Source organism: Plecotus auritus, assembly GCF_963455305.1.
Source record: "Plecotus auritus genome assembly, chromosome: 2".
In the NCBI taxonomy this organism is placed as follows: Eukaryota; Metazoa; Chordata; class Mammalia; order Chiroptera; family Vespertilionidae; genus Plecotus; species Plecotus auritus.
The window spans coordinates 38,993,230-39,005,824 of NC_137771.1; the positions used below are offsets into that span (position 1 = coordinate 38,993,230).

Sequence of the window (12,595 nt, forward strand, 5' to 3'; positions counted from 1 at the left end):
CACGTAAGTATACATTTGTAGAGGTGTGTGTGTATCTCTGTTCAACTATAAACTTGTGGGGTTGTGTCCAGCGTGTGTAGGAATGTGGGAAAATGGGCTTGTCCTGTGTGCCTTGATGTGTATACATCTCTGGGGGAAGGGGGTCTGTGCATGTGTGTGTGTATTATTTTAGGCCACTCTGCATGGATATGAGTGTGCCTGTGGTGAGTGTGAGTGTGTGTGTGTGTGTGTGTGTGTGTGTGTGTTTACCCATAGATAGAGGAACTTCAAAAGTGGGCATTGGTCAAGTAAAACTCTTTTTTTTTAATCTTTATTGCTGAAAGTATTACATATGTCCCCTTTTTTCTCCCATTGACCCTTTATAGCCCCCCCACCCCCCACCCCAGGACTCCACATCGTATTGTCTGTGTCCATGGGTTATGCATATATGTATACAAGTTCTTTGGTTCATCTCTTCCCACCCACCCACCATAGTATAGTGTTTATCACGTTAGCCTAACTAGTAAAACTCTTACGAGGCCTGACTCTGGTCACAGGCTAAATCCCCAGCATCAGGACAAGATGCCTCTCCTCATTGAAATAGAATCTATCACACTGGGATTTCAACAAATTTGCCAGATGGACAACAACCTGGAAACCATCAGACCAGCCTCAACATCTATCACCACATCAGTCCCAATCCAAACCAAGGTCAGAAGAAGGTGCCTACTCCAACATCACTTATTCATTCATTCATTCATTCATTCAACAAATACTTCTTGAGGGCTCATGACGTGGCAGATACTGTCTTTGATGAACAGGAAAAACATGGTTCCTGACTTCATGGAAGGCACATCCATCAGAGAAGACAGACACTAAACAAGTAAACAGGTAATAAACCAATAATGACAGAGTGTAAAAAGTGCTGCAAAATAAATATTCGGAAGGTCATGATAGAGATAATGGGGTTACCCATCATTAGATGGGGTAGTCAGGGCTGGCTCTTCCATATAGGTCACATTTGAGCCAGCCCCGTGGAAAGAGGAGAACAGTGAGTCCCAAGGCCCTGGGCATATTGGAAGCCATGTCAGGAGAGAGAAGTCAGGAAAGAAGCAGGAGGGAGGGTGGGGCCAGAACAGCTGGCCTTCTAAACCAGGGTGAAGAATTCAGGTTTCTGAGGAGCCATTGGAATGTTGAACCAAGAGAGTGATATGATCATATCTATGTCTTGAAAGGAAACTGAGAATACAGCAGGAAATCTTTCAGAGGTTCTGGTATTAGTCCCAGGCCCAGGGTGCACGTCTTTCTAGCACCACTAGCAGTTCCCACATACCCCATCATTAGCAGCGGCGGCAGCAGCAGCATAGCTGGTGCTTTATTGAGTCCCTCCTGGCAGCATCTTTGGGGCCTTTGGTTCCCTGTCCACACTGTCCCCGGTCCTGCCACACTACCCCCATCTGGCTCCTCCCTCTGCCTCACTCTCCAACCATGGGGTCTCCTAAAACTGCTCTCTCTCCAAGACCACCTGAGTCTTCCCAGGGCCCTGCTGTCATCTGATGAACCAGTGCTGAGAAAGCTCAGAGCTTCCATGAAGACAGGAGTGGAGGCCCTGGCCAGTGGGGCTCATCATGTGCACCAAAAGATTGCCAGTTCGATTCCTGGTCAGGGTACATGCCCGGGTTATGTGGCTCGATCCCTGGTAGGGGGCATACAGTAGGCAGGAGGCAGTAGGCAGCCGAGGTCTCACTCTCACATCTATGTTTCTCTCTCTCTCCCTCTCCCTTCCTCTCTCTAAAAATCAATAAAAGATAATTTTTTACAAAACATAGGAGTGGAGGAGAGAGCCTCACACTGGTGGTGAGAAGAGCTCTGTGCAGAAGCCAGAGGCACAGCTCCCAGGGCAGCCCACTTTCAATTGTAAGACCTCTGAAACCAGTCCTCCACCCCCACCCCACCCCACAGGTGTCCCCAGGAGGTCCTAGCACATTGTAGGCAGGGGGCTCACCTCCCTGTCTGTCTACCTCCTATGCTTAGCCAATGGAGAGAGGGATACCACGTGTCTGGTTCGCCCATAGCACAGCACCGGCACATGGAGAGGCCTTCAGGAATCACGATTGAGGAAGGGGTGGCGGGGGGGTGGGGGGGGATGAAAGGACTTGCAGCAAGTCCCACAGGGAAGGGGGCACTGGGTGACCTGATTCCACCCCCAGACTCAGCACCACCCCTTCTGCCCTGGTCCAGGCAGGCTCCCTAGTGGCTGCGACTTTTGTACGTGGAGGAGGCAGGAAGAGAGGACTGAGGCCTCTCTGGGGCTGCTTCTCTCCCCCTTTCTGCTTCAGTCTCTTGTCTTCTGCTGGCTGGCTTTTTCTCTCCATCTCTTTCTGCTCCTTTCTCTCCCTCCTTCCCTGCCTCTCTCTCCCTGAGTCATTTGCAAAGCGGAGATGGCCTAGCCCATCTGGGAGCGAGAGCAGGGCTGGTGACGGAGGCGCAGGTAATAGCCGAGTAGAGGAGAGAGACGTGGAAATTTATGACATTGAAAATGACTAAGAGAGAGAGTGTGTGTGTGTGAGTGTGGGAGAAGGAGAGAGCAGGAGGGGCAGAAAGGGAGAGGCGGGGAGCTCTTGCGCATTCTCTCATACACACACTCCCTGCTTTACCCCTCTTTCCAACCTTGCAGAGAGGAGAGAGGGCATGGCGGGGGGGGGGGGGGGGGGCTGCCAGCACAGAGAGAGAAAGACAGACAGACAGTTGGTAGGTAGGACAGAGAGGGCAAAAGGAAGGAGAAGAGCAGATGAGACCAGGAGAGGGAGCAAGGCTATGAACCACTGTGGGAGAGATGACCAGTGCCTGGCTGTGGCGCCCGCTTGTCTCTGCCCTGGTCTCCACTTCAGGAGCTGTGGTCTGAGGTTAGGGTGTCCCATGGCATATGGTAGCATGGAGTCTGGAGTCTTAGCTGGAGTTTTCTAAGGGATGAGGCTCAGAAAGGGCCAGAACATGCTCCAGGCTGCACAGCAGGTCTCCTTCCTCCCAGCATGGCTATTTCCCCACAGATGCTGTGGTGTGGAGAGCCAGGAAGTAGATGGACTAGATCTTGTAACCAACAGCAATTCCCTCTGGACCATGGGAGTCAGGGGAATGGCCAGAATGATCTGCCACATCTTCTTGAAGTCAGAGGAGAATCTGTTTCCATGATGTGTTGGCCCGTAATCCCCTCTGCTCTAGTCATCCCTATACCATCCAGGATGGCATGGCGTTGTTGGAGACCGAAGAAATTAAACATCCCCAGAGAGCTGTGCGTGCCACCCCTGACCTGGGGCCAACCCAGACCCAGTGAACTTCCCTCCACCCCCCTCCTCAGCCCCCCTCTGCTACCTTTTGGCTGGAAGGCAGCTGAGGCCCCTCCCAGGCACTGTCCCTTAACCCAGGGCTCAGGTCTTTGCTCAGAATCCTTCCTTCTCTGGGCCTAAGTTTCCTCATCTTTGAAATGAGGATAGTAACACTTACCTGTGCCCATCAGCCTTGGGCCAGAGAAGCCATGGGGCTCAAGGGGAACTCTGATCTACCTAGGTCTGGAAATGGTCCTCCATTAGAGGTGTGAGTCATCTCTACTTCAGAGAAGCTCTCGGCATTCCGGCTGATGTGTGGGTGAAGGGATAGAAAATAAGACTCCTAGGCATCCCACATACACGCAGCCATCTCCCAAAGAAGCTGATATGTTAGCTACTCAAAGGGCAGAACACATGCCCGGGTACAGGCAGGGGCTGAGGCCCAGAGAAAGGCGCCCACCCCTCCCCCGCCGTCACACAGATGGCAAGATCTGAGTCAGACCCTGCTAGTCCAGACCATGTACCAGGCCCCTTATCCTGCCAGATGTGGGCAGAACAGGTGCCTTGGGGCTCTAAGAGGCCTTGCCTCCAACCCCCAGTAGCTTGGAGCCTGACTCTGCACAGGTGTCCAAGTTTCCCCAACTGTGGAGATCACTCCCCAGCCCTGCCCTGTCTCCCTGGCAGCCTTCCACGGAGGGCCCATCCCCTCCCTCCTCTTCTCCCCCCTCCCCTGCTCTGTAGCCCTCTGCTGGAAAACTTTCTTGGATTAACCCCTTCTAGCCCAGGGCATCTGAAGAGGTGGTGGAGTACATTGGTTGGAAGTATAAACTTTAGGCCCGGAAAAAAACCCAGATCACAGCTCTGCCCCTTGTCTGGGTGATGGGCTCTTCATTTAATGTCTCTGAGCCTTATCTCCTCATCTGGCCAATGGCTCCAGGATTTGGGGATGATCACATGAAATCATGGATGCAAAGTGACTGGCACAGAGGAGGTGCTTGGCAAATGCCAGCTGGCATCCAGCCCCTGGTACCGCACCTCACTGTGTCCTCGCTTTCTTCTGCACTTAGGAGGCTGAGGGTGAGCCCTGAGGGTGGGTAGAGGAAGAAGGGCAGTGGCAGCAGCTCCTGGAGGCTCCTGCTCACTTAGAAGAGATAAAGCCAGCCAGAGCTACAGCGGGAGAGACTCAGGTTAGCTCTATGAGGGACTTGCTCTTTGTGAGACCCAGGAGGAAGATACATTTCAGAGCCCACCTGGTCCAGTCTGTTCTGAGGCCTCATTCTAGAGGCAGCTCCAAGGCAGCCGTGGTTGCTCTGTCTGGGGAGCAGTGGGGGAGGTGAAGAGTTCACTGGGCCCAGGGCTTCGGGCAGTGGGCCTCCCACCCAGCCCCAGTGCCCCGGCCCAGCCCATCATGGCCGCATAAAAGGTGACGGATGGTTAATGGGGGAGATAACAGGATTCATAAGGGAAATTTATCGGTCGCTCTGGTGGTATAAATATGTTTATAGCGGACCAAGGGGAAATGAAGAAGCCCCAATAAATCACGACGAAGCCACCAGCCACTAATAGGCAAGCAGCCGCGGGAACCCCAGCATTGGCGCTTGCAGACACCCCCTCTGGCTGCCCGCTAATGGCATGGCAGGATTGCAGACTTGTCAGGCAGGCCGCCCAGCCCACGCCATGGTGGGAACAGGACCCCGGGGGCCACTTCTACTGGACCTGAGCTGACCTGCCTGGTCTAGCCTCTCCTTCGGCAGATCTGGGCTCAGTCAGACTAGAGGGCTGAGGGAACAGGGCAGGGGTAGGGGGGGCATGTCTGACGTCTGGGCGGCCCCATGGTGCAGGGCTCTGGGTCAGACATGGCTTCAAAACTGGAGGCTGCCACTTCCCAATCCTCGACCCTCTTTGGGTTTCCTTGTCCACAAAGTGACTTTACAACCTCGGAAAGCTGTTAGGAGGAGGAGAGATAATTCACTAATCACAGCACTTAGCACCTGGTAAGCCTCCATAAATAGTAGCTACTCTTCTTACTTGTCGCATGGTTTTTCCCTCTTGGGGAAAGTGCTATGCAGACATGAGAACACTCACATAGAAGTGGATAGCATTGTCCTCATTGTATAGATAAGGAGCCTAAGGCTCAGAAGTTAAGAAAGAGGTTTGCTTGAGGTCTCACAGCTAGAAGAGAAAGGCTCTATTCCATCTGCCCCAACTGAGACCCACTCCTTCCTCAGAGTTTCTGGGTTCCCTGTCCCCTCCCCCTCCAGAAGAGGCTAGGATTCCAGGGACCCTGAAGTCCTAAGGGCAAAGCCCTGGGGGATCTGGCAGCAACTTGCTGATGCTAGTGAGCTAGGCCTCAGCTCTCTGCCCACCCCTACCCTCCTTGCCCTGCTCTTCCTTCCACTCATCTCCCGCCCCCTGCACAGCCAGGACCTGACTCCGTTACTGAACCTCCCCCTCCCCCCCCCCCCCCTGCCCCAGCACTGAGGTTGCTGGAAGCTTCCACACGGTCTGCACAGAGTGCTTTACACTCCCTTTCCCTCCAGACTCTGCACCTGGGTCACAGCCTCAGTCCAGGCAAAGGTCTCCTCTACCCCAGCTCACTGCTCCCTCCATACATTCAGCAAATATTTATGCGGTTGCCAGGGCCTGCCCGTGAGGTACTCACTGTCTGGCGGAGGAGTCAGGCCTGAACCACGGAAAATAAAGTGGTGTGTGCCGAGGCTAAGGCAGGCACCGCAGCTGGGGAGGCCCGAGTCAAAGAAGGAGCGGGAGGAGGCAGGAAAAGCATTTCCAGAGGAGGAAGCCGTTTGGGTGAGAGCCTAGGGGGCGGACGGGACAGAGCCCATTGGGGTTGGTGTCACCACTTCTCCCTCAATGCGGAGGAGACACACAGACGCTCCCTCCCCGCCCCCCTTCGGGTTCCTCACTCCTTCGTTCCTCCTTTCACGGCCACGCTGTTCAGCTCACCCCACACTGGACAACACCGCAGCCTGCTCCCCAGTTCCCTGCTAGGACAGGCCTCTCAAAACTATGCTTCCCACCTTATCACTTCCTGAGCCCCAGGTCTGTCCCCCAACTCAGCTGCCCGAGACAGCAGAGCAGCTCCCTCAGCCCAGGAGGTTAGGGTCCTCACACCAACACTGGGCGGGGTGGGGGTGGGGGTGTCACAGGGTTCACCTCTCCTTGCTGCTCTGAGAAGAGACACCCAAGCTGCCTTTGCCTCGCCTGATGTGCTTTGCTCGCATCTCTGTCTCGCTTTCCCTCGCAGTCTCTCTCCCTGACTCTCGGGGTCTCTGGCTCTCTTCCCCCCAGTCCCTCTCTCTCTAGCCTCTCCCTCCCCGTCTCGGGCTCCGTCTCTCCCTCGCGAGCCCGGGCGGGGGAAATCGCTGCGTAAATAGGCGGATGGCCCCGGGCGCTCCCGGCGCAGACACTCGTTTTTAGAGCCGGTAATTGACTCCTTTCAGTTGATAATTCATGGCTTGCATATGCGCTTTAATGCGGGCGCCCGGGGAGCGCGGCGGGCGGGGCGGCCCTTGCGCGGAGCCGGCGGCCAGGCGGCTGGAGAGGGAGCCGGACTCGGGGCGGGTTTCCGCCGCGGCCGTCTGTCCGTCAGTGCACGGGAGAGGAGGGGCACCCCCGCTAGGGTCGGTCTGTCTGGCCCTCGTTGGCCTGGCTACGTGACGAATTGGGAGTGCGGTGGGTGGGGTGGAGAAGCCGGTAAGTCCCTGCGCCAGCGAGGGGTGGGGGGTCAGGGGACGACGAGAGGCCGACTGGCACAGCCTTCGAAATGAATGGGGGAGGGGGGGGCGGGCAAGACATGCCGACACTCCTTCCCCCTGCAGTCAAAGGGGAAACGGGGGACTAGAAAGGGGATAGGCCTTACCCATATCCCACAGCGCAGAAACAAGACTAGGACTCAAGGTGCCCCCTTCCCACGGGGCCTCAGGCTCAGCCTTGGTAGAGCCTCCTGGCCCTGTGAATTTTCCTGTTTCTAAGCTAAAGTCCTCCTCTACTGCTCTCAGGCAGGCTTTCCCAGGAGGAGCTGGCTCTTCCCAGTGAATGCTGGACAGACACCTAGACCATGCCCGCTTCTCACTCCACAGCGACTCCCAGGTCATCTTCCGCTTGGCCTTCACCCTCTGTCAATCTGTCTCATCCTGAGGCTGTGACAGATGTCATCATTATTTCCACTTTACAGAAGAAACTGAGGCTTAGAGAAGCTGGGAGATTTGCCTAAGGCTGCAGTGAAGGCCGAGCCTGCGTATATGAGCACCCAGACCAAGCCCTCCCAGGTGGAAATACTAGAGTGAGAAGGGGAGACGCAGGAAATATCATGTCCCTGGAGGCCCCATGTGCACCCACAACATGGGCCTCAGAGAGGCCCCCATGGCAAGAGGCTCTGAGGGTGCCAATGACCTGCCTACAGTCACACAGACCAGGTAAAGGTGATGCTGGGAGGTAGTAAGAGGTTAGAGGTCAGTGGGTGAGCTGGAGCTGGAGTTGGGGAGGAAGGCAGATGTTGACCCCAAATATCAGCTCAAGAGAAAGCGGACAAATCCCAGCCTGGAGAGAATTCTGGCTCCAGGATGGGGCTTACTCAGTCCCTTAGCCTGGTATCTGTTGCTCCTTTTCTTCAGGCTAATTTCAGCCAAAAATAGAATTCCACCCCCTAACTCCTAAAATATGCAAATATTTTACCAAGTCAAAGCACCTGGCTTATTTCTGTGTCCCCTTATGTTTATTTTTTCACCCTCTAGTGTCCGCATCTTCGCAATGGAGTTTGGAAAAGGATCTGACTGAAAAAGTCCTGGTAACAGTGGATCTGATTAAAGGCGATAGTGCAGTAATGTCTGGGCTATAGGAAGCTCAATGCTGCCCCCTGGTGCCCAGACTGTTACAGCCAGTAAGCCGCAGGGAAAGGAGGCAGGAGGCACTTGAGGTAAAATAAATAAATAAATAAAACCTCTCTGCCCTGGTCCTCCCTACCCCACTATCTCTGAACCTTTTAGACCTCCCTCTAGAGGGGAGGAAGAACACAGCAGGATCCATACTCACTGAGTGAGGGTAAGCCCCGCGGCTCCTCCAGCAGAGGTCTCAGACTCTGTGGTAGAGCCTGGAGCGGGATGGAGGCCATAGTGACAGTAGCAGTAGCCCAGTCCACCCTGCACCTGGAGACCCCAAATGGTTTCTTCTGTTTTAAGTGGAGTCAAGACTGCCCTTCTAGTGTGACTCCTGGGGTCTTCAACTCAGTTAATTAAACACAGGCCTTTTTTCTGCCTGAAATTCCACCATTTGTGTTCAGAGGTCTTCAACAAATGCAGGATGGATGTGTGGATGGATGGATGGATGGATGGATGGATGGATGGATGGATGGATGGATTCAATCCCTTTGCACTGAGATATTTTCTCCAGAAGGTTTGTGCGTTAAGTACAAGGGGCGATGAGTTCATTGGTTTTCCTAGTTGACTGGAAGTGGGACTACAAAGAGGAATGGGATAGGAGAAGGGGAAGTTGTGTGTGTTTGTTTTCATTATGTCCATATATATCTTTACTACTTACAAGAACCTTGCATATATATTTTAATTTATTGGGGTGACATTGGTTAATAAAATCATATAGGTTTCAGGTGTATGGTTTCTATAATACATTCTCTGTACTTTCATATATTTTTTATTCTCAGACCCACCCTGTGAGGTAGGCAGGTTTCAGTTATTCATTCTAATGAGGTCTTTTCTCCATAAATACTGAAGAATGCTTTTGGATGCTAGTTTTCATGTACTTAGAGAATAAATAAAAGTTTTCTACTGGTAAAATCTGTTTTTCTGACTAACTTTCATTTCAGAAATGCCATTAAACAATTCTTATTTTCATAGTCCATCTAGAACCAGCAACTGGAAATAGAATGGGCATGTTTCTTCAAAAGTGATTTTTGCATTGTGTGACAAATGATAGGCCAAAGGCGATAACAGGCCTGTCCAGGAAGCTATCTTGCACTTTCCACGCTACAGACACAAGGTAGTGCTTCAGCTGCCACTGTCCCCACACCGATAAGACCCAGTGACGAAAGGAGTGGGAAGGGTAAGTTTTGGTGTGTTGGGACAATGCTCTAACCAACTGAGCTACCTGCCAGGAGGAAGGGTAAGTTTTGATCCAGGAGGATCTCAAGAGATCAGATGAAGGAAAGGTCATGAGGGATCAAAGAAGGCTTCCTGGAGGAGTTGGCATTTGACAAAGGGCTTGAAGGACAGAAAAGACAGCGATGATGTTCAGGTAAAAGGAAAAGTCTGAACAGAGGCAGAAGTGCATCATGCTGCCAAGAGGGCTCCAGTTGGAGGAAATGAGGCAGAGGACACTGGAGGACTTTGGGAGGTGCTGTGTGTCACACCAAGAAATTAGCACTTTGTGGGCAAAGCACTAGACTGTGAGCTGAGGCCTGGGTCCCAACCCAGGGTCAGCTCTGACTAGGCTTCCCTTCCTTGGTCTTGCTCTCTGAAACTTTCTCTAGACCCCAGTGGGGGCCATGGCAAGTTCTTGTCAGGGAAATACCTGGGAATCACAGCTCACAGAATAATCAAGTAATCAAATCTAACTCCCTCAATTTGTAGGTGAGAAAACAGACCCAGAGAGGGGAAGTAATTTGCCCAGCATTGCATAGCAAGCCAGTGGCAGAGCCAAGACTGGAACCCACACTTGCAGCCACTCAGTTTGGGGCTCGTTCCCCTCTGCTGCAATCTGGGATAGCATCTGGGGGACTGGGCTGGAGGAGGACAGCTGGAGGCAGAAGGCCATCAGGAGGCTATAGTGCCGCCTAGATCAGAAATCACAAGGCTGGCCAGTAAGAAATGTTTATTAAGCCCTTCACCCTGATCCCCATCTTGAGTGGCTCTGAGTCCACGGATGAAGCACCTACGAGGACAGAAAAAACTACAAGGAAAAGGAATATGGTGGGCTTCCCGGAGGAGATAGGAGGTGGATATGGTATTCATGAGAAGGAAGGGGCATCGGGAGCAGACTTGGATAAGGATGTAGGAAGGTCTCCAGAAGAAATGGCTTGTCATTTGTGTTCCCTCTGGTTCTTGATCAAGCTCTCCACCTCCTTCATGAATCGAAGACAGAGTTCCTCTTCCCATGGCAAAGCGATGCACTGCACAGCCACTGGGAGCCCCACGGATCCTTCCACCGCCTGCTCAGAGAGAGTGTCTGTAAATCAGAGCCTGCTTCCTGCTCACAAGCCCTTTGCCCACCCTTCCTCATTAATCCAAATATCTCATCTCCAATCCATATTAAGATAGAGATTTCCTGGATCTCAGAGTTCCAGGCTTCCTCAGCTCTCGGTAAAACCTGGAAAAATTGTTCTTTGTCTACAACTCTCCAGGGTAAAACTTGTTCCTTGTGCAAAGAGCTGACTATAACAATGAAATGTAAAACCAGGTATTCAGCCAATGTTCTTAGCACAGCAAAGAAGAATGTGCAAGTCCCTGATTCAGAACCTAGTTACGCTTCTGCAGTGAAAAGAGGTGCCTTGACTCCAAACACAGGCCCAGGAATGTGGGGGCTGAGCCTGAGTGCCTGCCATGAAATCCAAACATAATTGTAGGAATTTAAATATGTTTTCATTGCTTTATGACAGCAATTTTCCATCACACTAGTATGCAGCAAGAATTTTTAAAGCATGCAACACCTGACTATTTAGTCAGGGGCACTGACCCCTTTTCTCTTAGATTGTCAAATTAAAAAATGACAAGAGCCAACACAACAATAGCCATCTGGTGTGAATGCCTGTCTTTTTTTTTTTTTTTAAACCCTCACCTGAGGATATATTATTGATTTGAGAGAGAGAGAGAGAGAGAGAGAGAGAGAGAGAGAGAGAGAGAGAGAGAAACATCCATGTAAGAGAGAAACACCAACCAGTTGTCTCTGTTACCTCCTGTACTGCAACCCAGGTATGTGCCCTGACCAGGAATCAAACTGGCCACCTTTTGGTGCACAGGACAATGCTCAACCAACTGAGCCACTACGGCTGCACTATATATATCACTTTTAAACAGCTCCTGGAATAGAGTCAGAGCTCAAGACACATTAGATAGTGTAATTATTATTATTTTCTCAGCAGTTCCACTGGGTAACTCTACCACTAAAATCAATTTCCAGTCCTGGCCAGGTAGGTCAGTTGATTAGAGTGTCATCCCGATATACCAAGGTTGCGAGTTCAATCCCAGGTCAGGGCACATTCAGGAATCAACCAATGAATGTACAAATGGAATAACATATCAATGTTCTCTCTTTCTCCCCTTCCTCTCTCTTTCTAAAATCAGTAAGTAAAAAATAAAATAATTTCCAGAAAATAAGTTACTTAATGTCTTACTCAGACACATGCATACTTTTTAAAGTCAGTCTCTCTCTTTCTCTCTCTCACCCAAGTCAGGGTTGTTATTTTAGACCCTGCATTAAATAGGCCCATAGAAACATTTCCTTTTGGTAAGTCACCTCTGAATAATAGTAGCATTTATTGAACACTTCCTACATACAAGACCTTATACTAATTGCCTCAGTCTTTTTTGATTTAACCTTTAACATAACTCTGCAAAGTAGATTTTTTTATTCCCGTTTTTTTTTTTTCCTGACAAAGAAACTGAGGCCCAGAGAAGGGCAGTGTCCAGTTGTTTCACAGTAAGCTCCTACCCTGGGGCCTTCGCCCTGATCCACCTTCCCTGCCTCTGGATTGGACTTTCCTTGCAGAGGTGTCGAGTAGACCACTGTTTTCATAAAGTATTCTCCCCGACAAGGACAGAGGATGACTTGGAGCTTAAATGGTGTGTCCTCAGGGATGAGGTGACACTTTGTCACTTTAGCAGAAGTGATAAAGGGTAAACCCTGGGAATGTCCAGACCCATCCCACCCTGCCCTCGCCCATCCACAGGGATTGAGGCAAGAATCAGTACTGGTCTGTGCTCCCGGGGGAGAGGGAAGGAGGGGGACACTGACCTCCTTGAAGTTTCTGTCATTACTATCTCCGTAGTATCCCTTGTAGAAGGCCAGTTCCTCCTCATCCTGTAGTGTTACGTTGGTGACGGGCACCACGCCAACAGGGAAGTCCAACAAATTGTACAGGCTGTTGTAAGAGCTGCTCGCTGTAGGAAGATCCAGGTTAGCCCAGGAAATCACCAACTCCCAAAGACTCAGGTGGGGAAGAATGTGATGTGAGTAAGCACTCCCTCGGGTCCTTCCCAGAACTGCTTCCCTGTGGGCTTGAAATAGCCCCAGGAATCACCTGACAAACACTCCCTGCTCTT

The 12,595-nt window shown here is 51.6% G+C and overlaps 1 protein-coding gene across 1 annotated transcript in view; it reads right to left on the minus strand.

The window, feature by feature from the left end:
* Window positions 1-10,132: 10,132 nt before the first annotated feature.
* The window catches only part of LOC308242464 (vitamin D3 hydroxylase-associated protein-like), a gene marked incomplete at its 5' end in the record, with an annotated part of 28,020 nt that continues 25,557 nt past the window's right edge, over window positions 10,133-12,595 (minus strand). The window contains 2 exons of the mRNA XM_080656853.1: window positions 10,133-10,485; window positions 12,288-12,433. Of these exons, the coding sequence (XP_080512979.1) occupies window positions 10,357-10,485; window positions 12,288-12,433 (275 nt within the window). The 3' untranslated portion in view covers window positions 10,133-10,356. The remainder of the gene's footprint in view (window positions 10,486-12,287; window positions 12,434-12,595) is intronic.